The sequence below is a fragment of the Lissotriton helveticus genome, chromosome 8 (genome assembly GCF_964261635.1).
Source record: "Lissotriton helveticus chromosome 8, aLisHel1.1, whole genome shotgun sequence".
Classification (NCBI taxonomy): domain Eukaryota; kingdom Metazoa; phylum Chordata; class Amphibia; order Caudata; family Salamandridae; genus Lissotriton; species Lissotriton helveticus.
In genome coordinates, this window is record NC_136069.1 from 161,128,841 (window position 1) to 161,150,090 (window position 21,250).

Genomic DNA, 21,250 nt, shown 5'->3' on the forward strand with positions numbered 1-21,250 from the left:
TTTATATGTTTTCACCGGTGAGGGCTATTTTTCTTTCAGTGGGGTTTTATCAGTTATTATAGGTTTAAACCTAAAACCCCACAGCCTATGTATAATGTTCACTCAGTAGAAACAAAGGAGTAAACCATTGGAGGGATTGTTAAACTACAAAGGAATCTATCCATGTGTGACATGGAATCAACCACCAAAACACTAGTGTATGGAGTTCACCCAAGGTGGAGTGGGGAGGGACTTGGAGAATATGAGAAAATAGATGGAAGGGAACCAAACCCTGGCAGAAGCCCTCACATGTATCAGGCCCAAACAGGGAACACACCACAGACAGACAATCGTATCCTTCTTCCTTTTAGTTGAATGCTGATATGGACATGTTGAAGGAGAGATAAAAAAAAGTGAGCGAAGCAACATTTACCAGAAGGAGGAGGGAAGGGCTGGTCTGCAGCAGGCTCGACTACTTCACCTGCAGGGCAATAGAATACGAGAAGAGAGATGGAAGGGAGCCAAACCCTGGCTGAAGTTCTCGCATCTATCAGGCACAAACAGGGAACACATCACAAACAGTCTATTTTATCCTCCTTCCTTTTAGTTGGATGCCGAGATGGATATGTTGAAGGAGAGATAAAATAAGTGAGCTGAGCAACATTTACCAGTGGGAGGAAGGAAGGGCTGGTCTGCAATAGGCTCAACTACTTCACCTGCAGGTCAGTAAAGATATTAAGAGACCAGCCCTTAAGATTAGTTCATTGCATGGATTGAAGTTGTCTAATTGAAATAAGATAGCCTATCTATTTCACACTTACTCACAAATACCTGTCAACTGTCACCGTTGACATTTTGAGCCAGACCACCTTGTAGCCACGAACACTTTTCAATATGCAACTCATACTTTGTTTGATAAATTGAGTCTGCAAATTCCAGAATACCAAAAAAGGTGTTGGTTAAAAAGCACAACTGAATGAAGTCAGACCTGCATTTTGGGGCCAGATGGCAGTCCTGACCACCTCCTCACTTAGCTGCAGACATTAGGCCATTGCATCAGGCCAATTTGTTTTTGCTGCTGGAAATATAAAAACTTTGCTCCAAAACAGACCCCCCCCCCCCCCAAGGAACAACAGCAAGCAGTGAAAAATACCCTGCCCTTGTTCTTTGTGTATGTTGTGTTGGGATCTAAGGGGGGGAAGGAACAGTTTCCCTATCTCTTTGAACCAAAAATAAAAAGATGAGTGATAATAATAGAAACCTGTTATTTGTATAACCCTCTGCAAAGGACATTTATTATGCACTTATTAGTAGCAACTGCAAAGGACATTTATTATGCACTTATTAGTAGCAATTCATAACAGAAACTTATGGCCAGATGTACATAATTTGCAAAATATATTTTAGTGTCAGCTACATTATTTGGTGAACAGACCTATGTATTAATAGGTTGGTTTGCACAATAAGGATTTGGAGTGAGGCACAATCCCACCTACTCCATTGCTCTTCGTGAATTGGGTATCAAATTGTGATTTACTCCAGTGGAGGTCCATTAGAGGAATGGTGGCCTGCTGTCAGCAGATTACCATGTCTGATCTTGTTTTCAATATTTTTTGTTTCAAATGTAGCCCCTTTGTCTTGAAAGAGACCGTGCTGCATTTAAAATCTTGTTTATTAAAGTTCCACTGGACCACATCCCACTCCAAACTTTTGTTTTACATTCACAACAGGAAAGTGTCTTAAGGTGACCATTTCGCCTTTGTGAATGGGTTGCAACCACCTTAGAAGAGTTGGTAACCTAAGAATGGTTTGCAACCCAATTATGTACGCAAACAATTGTTACATTACATTTTTAAATGCAACAGGGATGCTTGACCCACCCCTTCCAAATTTCGATTTGGTATGCATTTCTAAACCATTTTTTGTGATTTGGCAAGGGAGTGCTTGCCAATCTCTTGTTTCTGTGATGGTTAACAAAGAAATGGTCCCTGTGTTCACTATCCAAATCAAAAACCTTCTGTGAGACCTTCCTGCACTATCCCAAAATGAATACACTTACTCTCACTGCATTTCCTGCTTCCAGCAGTCTTTACAATCTTACCAACATGTAAACATTTTCAAACAATTCAATGAGAAAGCTTATTTTCCCATCTACTGAACCACTCTTATGTTGCTGTCATTGCTCGGGGCCTTGCCCCCCAAACAAATATTCCTGGCTACGAGCCTGATTTTACTTTGGTGTATCACAGTTTTCCCCTTGTCCCATCCTCACCTCTACCCTTTTCTATTTATCTAGTTAGGTTATATATTTAAAAATAAATTGTGCCAGGACCTTTTTATACCAATGAGCAGCTCTAATTGTTATTGTAGCACAGGCCATATGGATAACGTTATATTCTGAAGCACAGGGGTTCTGTGTTTTAACACTCTGGCCCACCCCTCAGAGTCCTGTCCAACCTCTGGTACCATACTTGACATCAAATGTAGAACACAATGTGTCCCTCTTAAAAATAAGACCCAGACAGAATTACAAATGTCACACTTAAAAAAGAACGCACTCCTGTATAGGGCTAATATTGCTGCTATTTATTGATGTGTAAGTAAGTAATTTGTATTTGAAAAGTTAATTAAAACCGTTGCAATACAAAATAACATCATGTTAAAACAGTTTTACATAAAAAGGTCTCATAGTACACATTAAAAAGAAATCCAATTCATAGCAGAGAAACAGATTCTCCTAATCAAGTTATTATCAGTTTTCTAGGTTGAAGGTACTTAATTCCAGTCCATTTATTCCCTTCACTACTGCTTCAATAAAAGTGCACAAAATACTTTAGACTGTAGTAAACTGCATTACTGTCAAGATTCTCCTGTATAGGAAAACGATCCCTTGAAGATGCTGTAGGAGGAGCTTAAAGACAATAATTAACTAACTGGCCTCTAATATCACAATTAACTTTCTTGTGACATGAAATGTATTGTATTCAAAGATGACTTTATCAAACTAGCACACCACCATCTGCCTTCAAAAATATGTAAGTGAGACATACAAGGTTGCCATCCAATAAATATACAACCAAAAATATACAAAGCCTCATATACAAAATAAAAACATTTCACAGACCAAATACTCACTAACAAGCAACCAAACTAAAATGTTTCTCTCTAAGAAACCAAGGGAGTTTATTCTTGAAGGGAGACACTATTACTCCCCAGCCCTTAAATGACAAGTGCCCCAGTTTTAGTCCCATTGAGGTGCCTGATTCTAATTTAAATTGCCACACTTGTTTGCTTTTTGTTAATCCTGTGGAATATTATGGGTTAACTTACTTCTCAAGATGCTGCTGCATGACTTTCCCCATACAAAGCTGTTAATTGATTTTTTTTTATGCTTGATACTATTTACTAAGGCTTGATGTTCTTGTGTTGAGTGCAGATTGTGGCGCGTCTGCGATGCCGATCAGCAGTAGGATTGTTGGTGGGTCCGTTGCCTCACCTGGGGACTGGCCATGGCAGGTCAGTCTCCAGGTTCAAGGGTTACATCTATGTGGAGGCTCCATTATCACCCCATACTGGATAGTGACAGCAGCTCACTGTGTGGAAGGGTAAGCACCATATTTTCCTATACTGTTTTTCACTAGTAATCATTACTTTGTTTCAGCTACATGCCAACCAATTTTCATAAATGATCATCAATCTTTCATGGATTTTGATACTATCAACCACGTTTGCAGAGTTCAAATATACTATACTTAACTTTTATCCTAGGTATACAGTTTTGCTTACCTGCTAATAAAAACTCAGTGAGTTAATTTGGTAAGATGATGTAATGAAGAAATGGGGCAGCAGAGAAGGGATTATCTGCATCAGCAAAGAGGCAGAAACTGAAATGATGTGGAGGGAACTGGAGTCAGGATGGGAAACTGGGATAGGGTCTAAAGAACGCAAATTAAAAAAACACAACACGGAATTGCCAGATTTTAAAGTCACATTGAACAAGCACTGGTAAAGTCAATAAATGTGGCTTGTTTGTAAGCTTTTAAATCTAGGTAGTACTCATATATGGACCCGGTACAGGCAAGGCTTGGCAAAACATGCAGAGGTTCAGAACCCGCTACACAATACCGGCATACCTTAAATCCTTTGAATATATGTGTCATTCAGACAGGACCGATGCATTCCTTAATATCATTAACAACTGACAGACTTTTACAATTTTGCTGTCTTCATGTCTATGTGAAAGAGCAAGGTACACAGATACTCTAATGCTGGGGAAGGCTTCCGTTGCTTGCTAATATGATTAGGCATGTTTCATAAAAGTAAGAAATAGTCATGTTTCCGAATCCTCACTTCTTGAAGGGGAGAAAAAGGACACAGCCATGAAAGCGATTAATGATAGACAGGAAGAGAGCAAGTCACCTGACTAGGTGAGGAGATGCATCTGTAAGGGGAAACCATGTATGCAAGGCCTTGACATATCATCTGCATTCCCACCATATTCTGCAGACCCAGAATACTTAGCAGAATGTCGAGCCACTTTTTTCATTTTCATGAGAAAAATAAATTCCTTGCAGAATTAGGCCCTGGGCCAGAGTTTTTATGGAAAAGTGCAATGCTAAACACGCACTAATACTGGATGGGTCTTACATTTGCTTGTTAGTGTCCACTTAATGACCTCATGATACGCACGGGGTACATCCTTTACAACGCAACCGCTACAACGCGGTTGCGTTACGACGCAGCTTTAACAACGAAAATCGTTACAACGACTTTCGCTGGAGGGCGCTCTAGGATAGGGGATAGTTTAATTTACTATCCAACACCTTCCCTATTATCCACGGGGACTGGTGTTGGAATAGTAAATTAAACTATTCACTATCAGCGTCCCCCAACGCAAGTCGTTGTAACGACTCGCGTTGTTAAAACTGCATCGTAAAGGGACGCGTTGTAACGGTACGCGTCGTACCGTCATACATCCATACGCACTAATACCTGATGGGTCTCACTTTTGCTTGTTATTGTCCACTACATGTCCTCGTGATATGCGCTAGTACTGGATGGGTCTTACTTTTGCTTGTTAGTGTCCACTGCATGTCCTTGTGATACTCACTAATACTGGATGGGTCTTACTGTTGCTTGTTCGTGTCCACTGCACGTCTTCGTGATTCATCATGAAACAAAAGAGTGCTGAAGTATAGGAGAAGCACTCCAGCGGGACACACAATCCCAGCATTGGAGAAGGGCTACCAGAGCACACATAGAAGAAGGACAATAATGACACATATAACAAGCAGAAGAAAAATGAGTCAAAAATTTAAAAGAAACCGGCTAATCTGACCTCAGCAATAAAGCAGGAGTTTGAAAAAAATAATGAAACAAATCAGCAATAAAAGTATGCCAACACTGGGGGCGTGGCTAAGCCGGCCAAGATGGCGGACAGGCTTCCTTAGAGCTCCGGTCGGCTGCCTGCCACGCCGACGATGAAGAATACCACAACACACATGTGTCACCCCCAGCTGGCGTGAGAGACTCCCGAGACCACCCTGGGAGCCTCTGAGTGCGACGGTGGGACTGCGGAGCGTCCGTACTGACCTGCGACGATCACCGCCGAACCTCTCCGAAAATGGCGGCGCCCAGGGACTAACGCTGGAGGTCCCGAGTGACTAGCGCGGTCCCCCTATTGACGAGATCCGGAGCGCTCTGCACACCTCGGCGGCCCTCCTCCGCGCCCGGAGTGCGCTGCCGAATACCAGGCGCAGCGGTGTCATCAGGGGAGATCCCCCGGCGGAGTCGCGATTCCCTGACTCGCCGAGGAGACCCAACGGACCGGAGCAACGCGTGACCTCACCACCACCGGGGGCCCACATGAGCGCGGCCCCGTACGACCTGTCAAGGCGGGTACACGCGTGTGCCGGTGCTGACCCTGACATTAGGCGCTGGAAACCGGAGCGGTAATGCGCAGATGTCCCCAGGGACTCCCCAACTCAAAATGGCGCCACCCGAGTGATCCTGCGGGGAAGCAGAGCAGTGCAGCCCTTGCGACCTGCAGGGACCCCTGAGGCCGGCGCCCAGTGCCAACATCACCGAGTTGCCACCGAGAGGCCTCGTGGCTGCGGAGGGCACCAGGGAGCAACAGCCCAATGCACCCCGAGGTCGGGGAACCCCATACTTCATTGCCCGGCCCGAGCCCCCCGGCGACCTGTCTGAGACCCACTGGGGGTCGCTGACCCGATGCAACTGCCCTCTTGAGCAGCGGCGGGACTTGGAGTGGCGAGCGGCAGTGAGGGAACACCCCGACCAACCCGGCAACGCGGCGGAGCAGCAGAAAGTGCGAGACCCGGTGAGACCACACAGAGAGCCTCCCAGTTCCCCTGGCGAGGGCGCACCACAGACTCCTCGCGGTCCGGTGACGATCAGCCCACCCGGTCGGGAAGGACTACACGAAGGGGGCCCCAGAAGCTCTGTCTACCCAGCATCGCGACAAGCGGCGGTTCGAACCATTTCTGGCTGGCCGTGTCGGACCGATAGGTCATCCAAGCCACCCAGGGGGCGATCACAGCGGACGGTGACCCCGGCGCCGGCCCAGAGACGATCACCCTCCCCGGGCCCCTCACGCGGCCCGAAGACCGGGGGACCGCCACAGGAATCGGACATGTCCACAAAGCTTGACAAAGTCCTAGCGGCCATCGAGCACTCCCGAGTGTCCATGGAAACCAAATTCGGGGAACTGGCCTCGGACATAACCCTGCTGCACGACGACCATAGGAAGCTGGCAGATAAGGTGAAGCAAGATAGTCACACGCTCCATGACCTGAAACCACAGGTCCAGCTCAATCAAAAAGCCATCAAGGACCTACAGGAGAAGGTCAATTTCCTGGAACGCAAGGCGGACGATTTGGAGGGACGCTCCCGCCGGAGCAACATACGTCTGATTAACTTGCCGGAGGGAGTGGAGAAGGAAGACCCTATTCAATACATAGAGACTTGGACAAAAACGTTCACCCGGGCCCAAGACCTCACGTCGTTCTTCTCCGTGGAGAGAGCGCACAGGGTCCCGACTGGACGACCTCAGGCTGGCCTCCCGCCCAGACCATTCCTGCTGAAGCTTCTGCACTATCAGGACAGAGACACGATCCTACGGGCGGCCAGGCAAGCGAAAGTCCTCAGGGTGGAAGACAAAAATGTGATGGTGTTTCCGGACTATTCCCAGGCAGTACAGCGCCAACGCGCCACATTCCAGGCAGTGAAGCACACCCTACGCCAACACAAGATACAATATGCCCTCCTGTTCCCAGCCCGCCTCAAAATCATCTATGAAGACTCGACACACTTCTTCACGGACCCCGCGGAGGCGAGACACTGGTTGGATCACCGCAATCAGTCCCGATCAGACCGCGAAGATACACCGTCGAGTTCTGCGTCCAACAAACGGCGGCGACTCCGATCCAAAAAGGTCACTCTCACACAGATGAATCGACCGCGGACGCCCAGCATCAAACGCGTCCCGGACTTGGAACAAATCATAGCAGACCGACGGAGGGCCATTCAGGCAGCGGCGGAGGTCAGGCAACCGGACACCGAACGGGAGGTGGATCGAGGCCCTCACTTTTTTACATCCGAGGACGAGGGTCAGAGCGACGTCCGCACCTCCAGAGACGGCTCCGCTTCTCCACCACTGGTGACTTTGCAGACGGCGGACACACTCATCTGATGGCTACTGACACAGACAGCGGTAAGACTGAGATGACGGAGCATGCTCGTCGACGAGGGACGTCCGGGAGCCACGCCTAAGGTACTGGTGGTAGCATACACACATGCAGAGACACGATGCGGCGGGTGGCCTAGACCTGAGCTCACGGCACCACCGCTACACCACCCCCTCACACCAAACGAACTAGAGACAGTACGAGATGTACAGTTTGGGCTTATTGTGCCTTGCAATAGGCCCCCTCAGTTGGGACTTTTTCCCGAATGTTGTTTCCATGTTACACCCCTTCCCTTTTTACCCTGATACCTACACGGGAGAGGCCATTTGAATTGAATTGAATAAAATTTATATCGCGCAAAACAATAACCCGAAGGCATCAAGGCGCCTACCAAACTTGATCAAAACAGTGACTTACTACAGATACGCTTGCACAAAGAGGTATGTTTTTAGAGCCTTTTTAAAAGTTTGGAGAGTAGGCAGGGATCTTATTTCCAAAGGGAGGGCATTCCACCACTTCGGCGCAAGAGTGGAAAAAGCCCTACCTCCCCATTTCACTTTCATGAAGCGGGGAACAGATAGCAGGAGTTTGCTCGAAGACCGCAGGTCCCTTACAGGGATGTACCTAAACAGGATAGATCCAACACCGGTACGACTATTTCTAGCCAAAGCCCTGTAGGTCATACTCAAAATCTTAAAGTGGATGCGAGACTCAACAGGAAGCCAATGCAACCGCTTTCTAGCCGCTGTGACTGAAGTACATCTCGGAAGATCTAGAACAAATCTGGCAGCGGCATTTTGGACCACCTGTAAGCGCTGCAGCAGGGCCTTATTTATGCCCGCATACAGCGCATTACAGTAGTCCATCCTGGAACCAATAAGGGCAACAGCAAGTTGTTTCCTCGCCTGCAAGGATAAATAGTGCCTAATCTTCCTTAGGACATGAATAATGCCCCAGCAGGAGGAGATGGTACGACTAACCTGTTTGCCCATATCAAGGGAAGGGTCAATCACCACTCCGAGATTTTTTGCGGAGGAGGTAGGGGTGGGACAGACACCTAATGAATCTGGCCACCAACACGATGACCAGATGTCCTCTTTCCCTCCGAACACCATCACCTCAGTCTTCTCTCCGTTTAGTTTAAGCGTATTCAAGATCATCCATTGACCGACTGCCTCCATACAAGATCTAAAATTGGAGGCAGTCTGAGCGCTAGCCTGGGAGAGAGAGACGAGGATCTGAGTGTCATCCGCATAGGAGACTATCTCCATCCCATAAGAACTAATAAGCCTGGCAAGAGGGGTCACGTAGATGTTGAATAGGGTCGGACTAAGTGCCGATCCCTGAGGGACCCCCCATTGCACAGGATGGGATGGAGATAGGAATTCCCCCAGCTTCACTCTCATTTGGTCACAGTGGAAACATGTACGGAGGGAAGTAATACGGGCGAGAGTAACTCTGGGTACGGACGAATGGTGGTGGGTAAACCGACCAACACAACTGACAATCTCACATGACAAAACCCCCTAACACGGACGTTGCCTTTATCACACTAAATGTCAGAGGGCTGCACACAGCGAGCAAACGTTATGCAGTCTATGCCTATCTAAAGAGACAGCAGGCCCATATAGCTCTCTTACAAGAGACTCACTTGACGACGACGGAAGCCGGCAGGTTACAGAAAAAGTGGAGGGGCATAATCTGTGCCACGGGGTACTCTGCATTTACCAGGGGCACACTGATTTGGGTCAGACCGGGAGTTCCCTTCCGTGAACAGTCCAGGGTGGTGGATAAGGAGGGACGCTATGTACTACTGGAAGGGCAACTGGATGGACAATCTATCCTGATAGGTAGTATCTATGCCCCCAACGTGGAGCAGAACGTCTTTTGGTCTCGCCTCACGAACACGCTAGCACACCACACCCACGCCCCTTGGCTACTGGGAGGGGATTATAACTGTGTTTTAGACACGACCCTCGACCGATCCCGCCCCCCGCCGCCACGTTCACCACTTTATAAACAGACGGAGCTCTTCAACACATGGGTTCAACACTGGACATTGACGGACACGTGGAGGGCACTGAACCCCACGACAAAACTGTACTCATTTCACTCCATTCCACACGACCTTCGCGTGAGACTTGATAGATTCCTATGCTCACCTGCCATACACGCCAAAGCTAGACATACAGACTACCTCGGCAGAGTACTATCAGATCACGACGCCCATACCCTGACCCTCAGATGGAAACCGCCCCACCCTCCAGTACCGACATGGAAGCTCCCTCGGGAGTGCCTCACAGACCAGGCATTCACACATGATCACGGGGAACACCTGCAGGAACATTTCAGACTCAACACGGGTTCAGCGTCCTCCAGTCTCGTGGAGTGGGATGCACACAAAGTGACGGCGAGGGGCCACTGCATGCAGCAAGTGCTGGGGGTACGAATGGTACTAGAACGCGCATTACGCACTACAGAACAGGCGCTGGCGACCATGCTACAAGCAGATGACCGCGGCAAGGTGACCCAGCTGCAAATAGCCGAGGCTAAGACAAAATACGCTGAGACACTGAGGGACCTGCGTAAATATAACTTCAGAAAATACGCCAGCAGGGTACACCGGGAGGGCAACAGGGGGACACACTCTTAGCCTGGTTAGTTAAACAAGATCCCGACTTGAAACCTATCACGGAAATTACAGACCGGTCCGGTCACCTCCAGACCTCCCAGATAGCGATCATGCAAGTTTTTTTACACATATTACTCACACATATACCAGACTCCCTGTCAAGGCGACCCCCTTGCGGTGTCCGACTTCTTCCTCCCGTTACCTATTCCCCAAGTCTCACCAGCGGTCCGGAAGGACCTAGACCGGAAAATAACACATACCGAGATTAAAGCAGTGATAGGGGCGCTTGCCAGGAACAAGGCCCCAGGCATGGACGGCTTCCCCCTCGAATATTACCAGACATTCTCGGTTCACCTTGCCCCACGTTTAACGACCATGTTCGAAGACGCGCTCAAAGCGGGAGTCCTCCCACGTTCCCTTAGAGAATCACTAATAGTGTTGTTCCCAAAACCACACAGGGACCCCCAGCTCCCATCATCCTACAGGCCGATCGCACTACTCAACTCCGACTGTAAAATCCTAGGTAAACTGTTAGCAATGAGGTATGCCCAGGTCGTGCCCCAATTGGTCCATCCTGACCAAAATGGATTTGTGCCAAACCGCAACACATCCCATAATCTCCGTAGGCTATTCCACATCCAAGACATAGCACGTGACCAGTTCCCGAATGCAGCTTGCCTCATATTAGACCTCGAGAAGGCATTCAATACCCTCCTATGGCCATATCTGTTTGAAGTCCTCGCACAGAACGACTTTGGCTCACGCCTAACCGCTTACACCAGGCTCCTCTACTCACAGCTCAAGTCCAGGGTCCGGATAGGTACCTACATTTCCCCGGAATTCACTGTAGACAGAGGGACTAGACAAGGATGCCACCCCTCTTGTTCGCCCTAGCGGTTGAACCCCTAGCGATACGCCTAAGACGAGAGGGCGAGGACTGGGGGTATTCCTCTAGCACACTCATGGCACTGTGTATCTCTGTTCGCAGATGACCTCCTAATTTATGTTAGGGATGCCACGAGCGACCTGACATGCATTTGGAGGACGCTGGAGGAGTTTGCGAAAGTGTCGGGCCTTAAGGTCAACTGGGGGAAATCCTCCATATACCCGTTGAGCCCCCATATGGCCCCCTTCGAAACTCGGGTGGGTACCCAATCACTCGCCTGGAATGCTGAGGCCCCCCGTTACCTGGGAGTGCGGTTGTACCACACCCCGGAGGACTTATACGCAGGCAATCATCGTAGAACTCTGGCAGGTCTACGATCAGCGGTCAGTTTCTGGAAGACACTCCCACTGGCGCCTATAGGCCGAGTGGCCCTGGCAAAAATGATTATGAATAACTAATAGAAGCAATAAGGATTGTGTTTTTTGTTCGGAGAGGACACTACTTATGGATTTTGTACCCTATGGATTTTTTTATGTAAACAGGAGGGGTAGCATTTTTGGAAGCCGCAGATACACCAACAAGATGATCTACAATAACATATTCTGATCTTTGGATCTGTCTAATTATATGACACTTTATTTTAATGTAAATCCTATCTGTGCTCAAGATCCTATCCACATGTAAATTAGTGACGGACATTAACGAGCTAAGGATTCTACAGACAAAATTAACTTGCGCCCTCTGATTTTATTTACAGAAGTTTATCCAGTCCATCCCAGTGGACAGTTTATGCCGGGTTTGTGTCTCAGACTCAAATGCCCTCTGGATATTTGGTTGAAAAAATATTTCCTCGCCCAGACTACGTATCCAAAACCAAAAACAACGATCTTGCTCTGATGAAGCTTAAGACACCTCTCACATTAACAGGTAAGCATAGAAAGTATGCGTAGATAGCGCTGTGTTTAAATATTATGTAAGAACAAATTAGTCAGTCCTTATTTTATCTCTCCACATGATTTAGCTTCTCCAAAAATGAGACAATTTAAATTTGTTGTTGGTCTACGAGAGCTAGTTTGAGATAGGTCCATCTCTGCTGCGGGACTCTATGCAGACTAATATCTTTTCATTGTTCAGAGGACTGAAGCAGCAGTTGTCAGGGTCAGTCCATCCTGTCATATATATAGGGTTTCTGTTTGCTTCAGGGCTACCTCCATAATTTAAATATGAACAATTAAGAGCCTGAGTGATCTTGTGTCATGTGAGAAAACCAGAATGGTGATGAACAGCCTATACAATACAGATTATGGAGTGTTGCACACTTAGAAGTATCACTCAGGTAAGTAGCTAGTTAGTGCTTATAAATACTTCATAATATATGTCACAAAGAAAGGAGTGACAAGCAAAAGGTCAACACAAAGTGTTTCGTGATGAAAAGATGGGTAGCTTGTTCTTCTGATGGGTAGTTCTAACCGCAGGTTCTTCACCTTGTGAAAGGTCCAAGTGTGCTTACAGGTGACCCCATCAACTAGTGCGGAAAATAATGAACACAAGTCAGCCGTCACCTGCAAACAGAGTTACTCTTGAATACAAATATTTATAACATGTTCAAAACCTCTACACAGCTATGGTACATTAGGAGCATATGCGTTTTGTAAACACTTATACCCGTTAGTTGGACCCACACTGTACAAAATTAGGTTGAAAATAATATGGTAGTTACCCGCCACTATGTAAACTATAAAACAAACTAAACAACTCATTGGATGATGTCATCAGTGATGTCATTTGAGATGTCATCAGTGATGGTATAGACCATGTCATGAGTCATGTCTTATGTGAGGTCATAGGCAGTGAATGGCAGGGGTGCAAGATATAGTTAATGTTACTAACTTTAACTGCTGAATTTATGTTAATTAGTTCAAAACATTAAAGTTGTCACTAGGAAACTCACCTAACTATAACATTGCTTAAACCTTTTCTTTTTTCAGTGGATTTAAGGCTTTTTTTTTAAAGTAAATTAATTATTATTACAGTGTATGTATGGTAGAATGACTGAAGAATATATCCTGTTTGCGGATGGGCTGGCCTCTGCTTTGAGACAGCTCTCTCAGATGAAGAGTGTGCATAGTACGGTGTGTGTGGATTGAGTGCCCTCTACTTTGAGGCCTCTCTCTCACATGACTGATGTGCATAGTAGTGAGTAGGGAGTGTCTGACACTCCTCAAACATGACTACTACTCAAAAAACCATAGAAATTCTGTGAAAAAACGAAAGGTTACAGGGATGTTATAGTTAGGAATTAACATTTAAAAACCTTAGAAATTCACAGAAAAAAACAAAGGCTACAGGGACGTTATAGTTAGGCTCAGGTTTCACTCGTACAAAACCAGTGAAATTCATCCCTATAACTCACATACTCGCAATGTACTGCTTATGACCTCACATAGTACATCACTCATCTGTAAACTTTGTTTGTTTTTTCAAAGAATATATATATATATATATATATATATATATATATATATATATATATATATATATATATTCACTGAAAAAACCATAGGTTAGAGACCATATATAGTTAGCTGGACATTTTATTGACATAAAACCAATGAAATTCCATATATAGTTAGTTGCACTAACTATATATCGCGCACCCGCAATCCACTGCTGATGATGTCACATATTACATCATTCATGACATGGTCAGTGACATCACTGATGACATCACTGATGACATCTCAAATGACATCACTGATGACATCACTGATGACATCTCAAATGACATCACTGATGACATCATGACACACCAATACCAGTTACTACATACGCACTCACTGATTCCTACGTCTACACACACATTCACTCATTCACCCATACAATCACTCAAACATACAGTCACTCATTATTACCACACTATCATATGCACTCATACACCTATGCAGACACTCACACACTGCCAGTCATCCATGGAGTTACTCACACACCTAGTCAGTCCTGTAAAGAATCAATCACACTTCGATTTCCTCATCTATACAGTTAAACACAGAACACCATACTTTTTCACACATATACTAACACATACTTACTCTCTTATACAATCACTGATACAAGTACACATTGATATTCACAGAGTCACACACCTCCCAGCCAGCCACACACACACTCAGTCTTCCATACATCCACTCATTCTTCAATATGTAAAACATATTTAAACTTTACAAAAACACACAGACACTATCTCAAATGACATCACTGATGACATTATGACACACCAATACCAGTTACTACATACGCACTCACTGATTCCTATGTCTACACACACATTCACTCATTCACCCATACAATCACTCATACATACAGTCACTCATTATTACAACACTATCATATGCACTAATACACCTATGCAGACACTCACACACTGCCACTCATTCATGGAGTTACTCACACACCTAGTCAGTCCTGTAAAGAATCAATCACACTTCGATTTCCTCATCTATACAGTTAAACACAGAACACCATATTTTTTCACACATATACTAACACATACTTACACATTATATACTCTTATACAATCACTGATACAAATACACATTGATATGCACAGAGTCACACACCTCCCACCCAGCCACACACACACTCAGTCTTCCATACATCCACTCATTCTTCAATATGTAAAACATATTTAAACTTTAAAAAAACACACAGACACTAGATGATGTCATCAGTGATGTCATCAGTGATGTCATTTGAGATGTCATCAGTGATGTCACTGACCATGTCATGAATGATGTAATATGTGACATCATCAGCAGTGGATTGCGGGTGCGCGATATATAGTTAGTGCAACTAACTATATATGGAATTTCATTGGTTTTATGTCAATAAAATGTCCAGCTAACTATATATGGTCTCTAACCTATGGTTTTTTCAGTGAATTTTCAAGGTTTTGTAAATGCAAATTCCTAACTATATATGGTCTATAACCTATGGTTTTTTCAGTGAATTTCATTGGTTTTTTAAAAGCTAATATCTATAGCTGTAAAATATATTCTTTATTACGTGACGTATCACGTAGCCACGTGAGACGCCTCATGACGCGTCGCATAACCGTGACGTATCGGCTCTGCAGCGCAAACAAAACCCGTAACGTAAGCGCGCCGGAGCACGCTTACAGATATATATATTTTTTTTAACCTTAATTAGACAAAATCCACACGTGCACATATCTTGAGGCCTTGCAAAGGCACATCAAACAAACAGTCCCTACAATTTTGCCAAGTTTGCTGGAAATCTATTCCCTTAATTTTTTTTTTACTGTTTCTCTTGGTTTTCCCCTTGTTACGCTTACCGGGACGCTACCCGGTACGCGAACCGGATGCTCCAAAAACACAAGATGGCGGACTCCCGTTACGCTGCCGGTTAGCTGCCCGGTTCGCGTACTGGGAAGCGCCTCTACCGCAAATTTTTTATTTTTATTTTTTGCCCCGCGGGGGACTTTAATATCCCCCTCATCAATCCTAGGGGGTCAGGAGGGGTTTACCTTGCCCCCTTTCCTTCATTTCCCCCTTCGTTTTTCCCCACACCTTGTCTCTCGAACCTACCGAGAGACAAGATGGCGGCCGCTCCGGACTGTTTACAATGTTGACAGCCAATCAGCTTCTCCTCAGACTCCCGTTACGCTGCCGGTTAGCTGCCCGGTGAGCTGCCCGGTTCGCGTACCGGGACGCGCCTCTACGGCGAAAAATCGTAAACATTTTTTTTTCTTTTTTGCCCCGCGGGGCACTTTAATATCCCCCTCATCAATCCTAGGGGGTCAGGAGGGGTCTACCTTGCCCCCTTTCCTTCATTCACCTTTCGTTTTTCACCACATCTTGTCTCTCGATCCTACCGAGAGACAAGATGGCGGCCGCTCCGGACTGTTTAGAATGTTGACAGACACCGGAGAGCCAATCAGCTTCGCTTCGCGAAGTTCCGTTACGCGTCAGGTACGCGAACCGGGGCGCTAACCGGAGCGCTGTTACAGATATATATATTTTTTTGAACGTTAATTTATCAAAATCCACTGGAGCACATATATTGAGACCTAGCAAAGGCACATCGGGCAAACAATATCTACAATTTTGCCAAGTTTCGTGGAAATCCATTCAGCCGTTCGAGCTAAAAGTGAGTCCAACTGCCCTATGGAAAATTGCATGGGAAAAACGCATTTTGGGACCCCCCTTTTTTCTCGGGCCCCCCCCTTGACGAAACCCCCCCAAATTTTCAGGGGCTGCTCAGAAACAAAATGTTCCATTTTCCTGAAAATTTCAGCCAATTCCGTCCTCAAACGCCAAAGTTATTCAACATAGAATTTTCAAAAATCCCATAGGAAAAAAATCCTAACTATATATACCTACTGGCGACCGCCAGTAGGTAATATATATATATATATATATATATATATATATATATATATATATATATATATATATATATATATATATATGTACAAATTTTGTCGCAAATTAAAGCTTGAAAAATACTATTTGGACAAACCACAAAATCTAACCCAAACTTCCTTGTGCAAAACTGATATCTCATTATTAAATCAAAGAGACATACCAACATTGAGAACTTGAAGAACTTTAGGAGAAAATCCTAAGCAAGTAAATCAATCAATGGATGACATGCAATTCTGCCAGAATATGGGCATCTCAATGTGGAAAGGTGGAGTTAGTGGACTAAAGGTTCAATTAACCTTCTGTCCCCAGCTTCCACCAGGGAATAAAATAGATCTATTCCATGAAATTGTGGTTGAAGACATTAACAAATTATTGACTATAAAATCAAAGTCAAAGAAGAACAAAAAGAAATCATGGAATCTGACACCAGGGAAACACAAGGCCCGAACAGAACTACCCCCAAATCATTGTTAACGCTTCGGATAAAGGGAGAAATATTGTCATACAAGATCTTGAGAAATATATAAATGAGGCTAACAGACAAATACAAAACGAAGATCACTTTTAAAAACTGAACGATAATCCGATGCAGGTGTGGACTCAGGAAAACCATCTAAAGCTACAGACATGGAAAGATCGAGGACTGATTGACTTTGAGGAGTATATGTACTTGAAGGTTGTACATCCCATCATAGCAACCATATACTTTCTACCAAAAGTACAAAAGTGAATCATCAATCGACAAGGTAGACCTATTGTGAGCTCGATTGGATCCCTCAACGAAAAAACATAATGCTTCATTGACATCTTCTTAATTGACTACGTAACATCTTTACCCTCATACTTAAGGGATACGACCAATTTCCTCAATAAAATCCGGGATATCCAATGGAACGATATATGCATCATGGCAACAATAGATATGACCTCTCTGTACACGTCAATTCTCCACTCAGATGGAGTAAGGGCCGTGAAATATTTCTTAAAAACAAGATCATTGAGCTACTTGGAACACTCAGAGATGCTCCTAGAAATATTGCTGTATTGCCTAACTCATAACATCTTTCTCTTCAATGGGCAACTATTTCTCGAAAAGCAGGGAACAGCAATAGGTACATCATTTGCCCTCACATATGCAGATTTACTCATGGCAGTATGGGAAGCTGATGTATTAAACACCGAACACAAGTCCAACATCAAAATCTGGACAAGATGTATTGATGATCTTTTTGTGGTCTGGGAAGGAGAACAACCAGATCTTGTAAAGTTTGTCCAGTCATTAAATATGAATAACTATAATTTATCATTTACATCTACAATCAGCAAACATAGTATGATATTTTTGAATGTGGAAGTGTTCATCAAGAACCAGAAGATCTGTACAAAAATACATTGAAAACCGACTGCCTGCAGTACTATACTCCACGACAACAGTGGGCATCCAAAACATCCAAAGGGGAGCATACCGTACAGAGAAATGCTCCGTGCTAAGAGAAATTGCTCAGAAATAAGTGACATCGAACAACAACTTGATGAGATGACCACTCGCTTCTTGGAGAGAGGTTACCCATTGGAAGTCATAAAAACAGCTAGAACAAAAGTTAAACTCAAATCAAGAATAGATTTGCTAACATCGCATAAAGAAAGTCTAGAAGGACAAAAAGAAGAAGATGAGACAATACAGTTAATTGTAGCCATCAATAATGAAAAAAGAGAATTGAATTGAAAAACATAATAAAGGAAAACTGGGACATCCTAATGCTAGATGAGACATTGAAAATAAAATTACCATCTAATCTCAGCATAACATACAGAAGAACAACTTCCTAAGGAGATACTCAAACACACAGCCATCTTGAGATCAAGGAACCTAAAAAGCCCACTTGGCTAAATACTCCTGGATTTTGAAAGTGTTCAAAATGCAAGGCCTGCGAACATGGTCAACATGGTCAAAATTCTCTATCATTTTAACTTCAAAATAGGAAAAAAGAATATATCCTTGACCATATCATCTGTGAATCCAAATATGTAGTGTACGTATTGGAATGTCCCTGTAAGAAGCAATACGCGGGGAGTACGATCAACAAATTGAAACTGAGAATACTCCAACATATGCGAGCCATTAAAAATAAATACTTTTTTTATCCAATTACAAAACACTTTTCTGAACACCACTCGAGTGATAGCCAACAATTAAATTATCTTGGCCTAAAAATCGGGAGGCAGAAAGAACAAGGAGGTGACAGAATTATTGATTTAAGGAAAACGGAATCTCAATACATCCTAGCCATTGTGACTGAAAACCCATTTGGCCATATTCTGGATGCAGAATTGCATATACATTTACAATAATATAAGACATTTTTGAAAATTATATTACAGGCACCTAGATTTGTGTTGAACACTTTCCATATTAATGGCCACAAAGCATGTTATATTGTAACAACTAGAGAGTGAGGGATAATTCACTCTTCGTTCCCCCAAAGAATACACTTACTAACAACAAAAGAGTGAAAATAAGAAAGGTTAAAGGACAGCACGAGGAAAAACCTCTTTATTTAAAAGAACCCTCACTCACCAACCTAGTTGGTGACATGCTTCATCATTGGGTTCCCACCAGAGGGACCGAATGTCCCCCTGGTGTGCTACGACGCCTGAATTACAGCAGAGCGGGGTTTTTTGGGACGGTGTTAGTGTAAGGGTGGTGCAGATTAAAAGATGGCTGGTTTTATCCAAAAGTAATTTTAATGGTGGAAAACCAGTAATCGTTAAAAACAAGTGAGACGGACGTGAGCTCGTTGGTTAGGTTGACCAGGCTCGTCCAATTTAATATACAAGGTAAATAGTGGTCAACATGTTTCTGCTTACGAGTGCAATTCAGCTAAGCATTCTTCAGGACCAGAACCCCACGGCGGTATACGCACGCTAAGGCGTATCATGACCTGTGGGGATTGTGTGAAACACAAACCTCACGGGTCCATGGCAGACAAGAGATAGGTTGCACGAGGGAGAGTACCATTCTGGAAATCCTACAGGTAGCTTTACCCCCTCCCGGATTCATGACGTGAAGCCGATAACCTCTTCACAGTCCAGCGGCTTTTTGGAAATCCCACAAGGCCACTTTGGCAAAACCGTGAGTTTTGCCTTTCACACAACCCCCACAGGTCAAGATACGCCTTAGCGTGCGTATACCACCGTGGGGTTCTGGTCCTGAAGAATGCTTAGCTGATTTACTATCACTTTTGCCATTGTTGCTAATTTCTTTGCATCAGGTTTGTAAAAAAAAAAGTGTAAATTAACTGTTAGACCCCCTTTCCTGTGCCACACCTTGACCCCCAATTTATGGGCTCTCAGATGTATCATAATTAAAAAATAGCATTTATTTTTTTACTAGAGGGTAGACTTGACTGCTTTACCATGAAGTTTACATTAGGCAAATGCTCTGATATTTGGAAGCAAATGTTCATTGGAATACTAAATCAAAGTATTTCACTGAGTGGGCTTAACACATCTGTTTCCAAAATAGGTCCAGGTAGAGCGAACAGGTATCAGACTTTCAGGATATGCAAATAAGATACTTTAACATACAATGGCTAGAAATGCAACTCATTTATATACTTGATGGTTATACTGGAAACATGACAGGGAATCAGCCTCCTCTTTATTAATTTATTTATTTTAGTGTATTTTGATATAGCGCACAGATACCCCAACGGGGTAATGGTAATTACCATTTACATGGCAAAACATATGAAAATAAAGCATGCATATTTGAAATACTGTGCTTAATATTGTGTAATTTTCTTTTTTTTCTCTTACCTGCTTAGTAGTAAGACTGTGTTCCATAGTTTTGTGTCTGATTTCAACCCACAGATCTTGTAAAGCCAGTTTGCCTACCGAACTATGGGATGATGTGGGAGGCTCCGAGGCCATGCTGGATATCAGGCTGGGGGGCGACAAAGGAAGGAGGTAAATTCATTGTTACTGTTGTACCTCTGTTGTGCCGCTCGATTTCATTTGTTATTCTCTCAATTGACGTCTTAAGTGAGTGAGTATGCCCAAACCTAGGACCCATGCTCACTATTTCTTTTGTTGTTTGCACTATTCCACCGGTAACAAGGTGCAACCGACTCAAGAGGCACAAATAGGCCAAAACCAGTAATGGGTTGCTTGTGTTCAGAAAGAACCTAGCTTGTCAATTCGGTCTGTACTGCTCCTATTGGAGCAGTATCACAGCTGATTTGTGTATGGTTTGGGCTAGTGCTTCATTTGAACCTGTGATTGCAGGTGGATCACACGGGCACTAATTTTTGGAGACTTACATCTATGTTTCTTCAACAGACCTTTATTGAACACAAGACAGAGGAAAACACAATAGGTTGAAAGAGAAGATGGAAAAACAGTGACAAAGGGAATAAGCAGGGATGAAAAGGAATCTGCATAAGAAAGGTAATCAGGCAGGGAGTATGGGGTGATGGGAGATTAGAGAGTCATGAGGTGGAATAAAGACTATGCAGCCGTGATATTCAGCACCCCAACACCTTATAGCCCTAGCCATGACCTTTTGAACAAAACTTTGAGCCCCAGTACCTGCTCTTTTAGA

At 44.2% G+C, this 21,250-nt stretch overlaps 1 protein-coding gene across 2 annotated transcripts in view; it reads left to right on the forward strand.

Moving 5' to 3' along the window:
* Positions 1-21,250, forward strand: part of TMPRSS2 (transmembrane serine protease 2) — a 341,947-nt gene that overhangs the window by 277,064 nt on the left and 43,633 nt on the right. For both annotated transcript variants that reach the window (XM_078656813.1, XM_078656814.1), the window contains 3 exons: positions 3,416-3,584; positions 11,961-12,130; positions 20,521-20,616. In XM_078656813.1, coding sequence (XP_078512939.1) covers positions 3,416-3,584; positions 11,961-12,130; positions 20,521-20,616 — 435 coding nt within the window. The remainder of the gene's footprint in view (positions 1-3,415; positions 3,585-11,960; positions 12,131-20,520; positions 20,617-21,250) is intronic.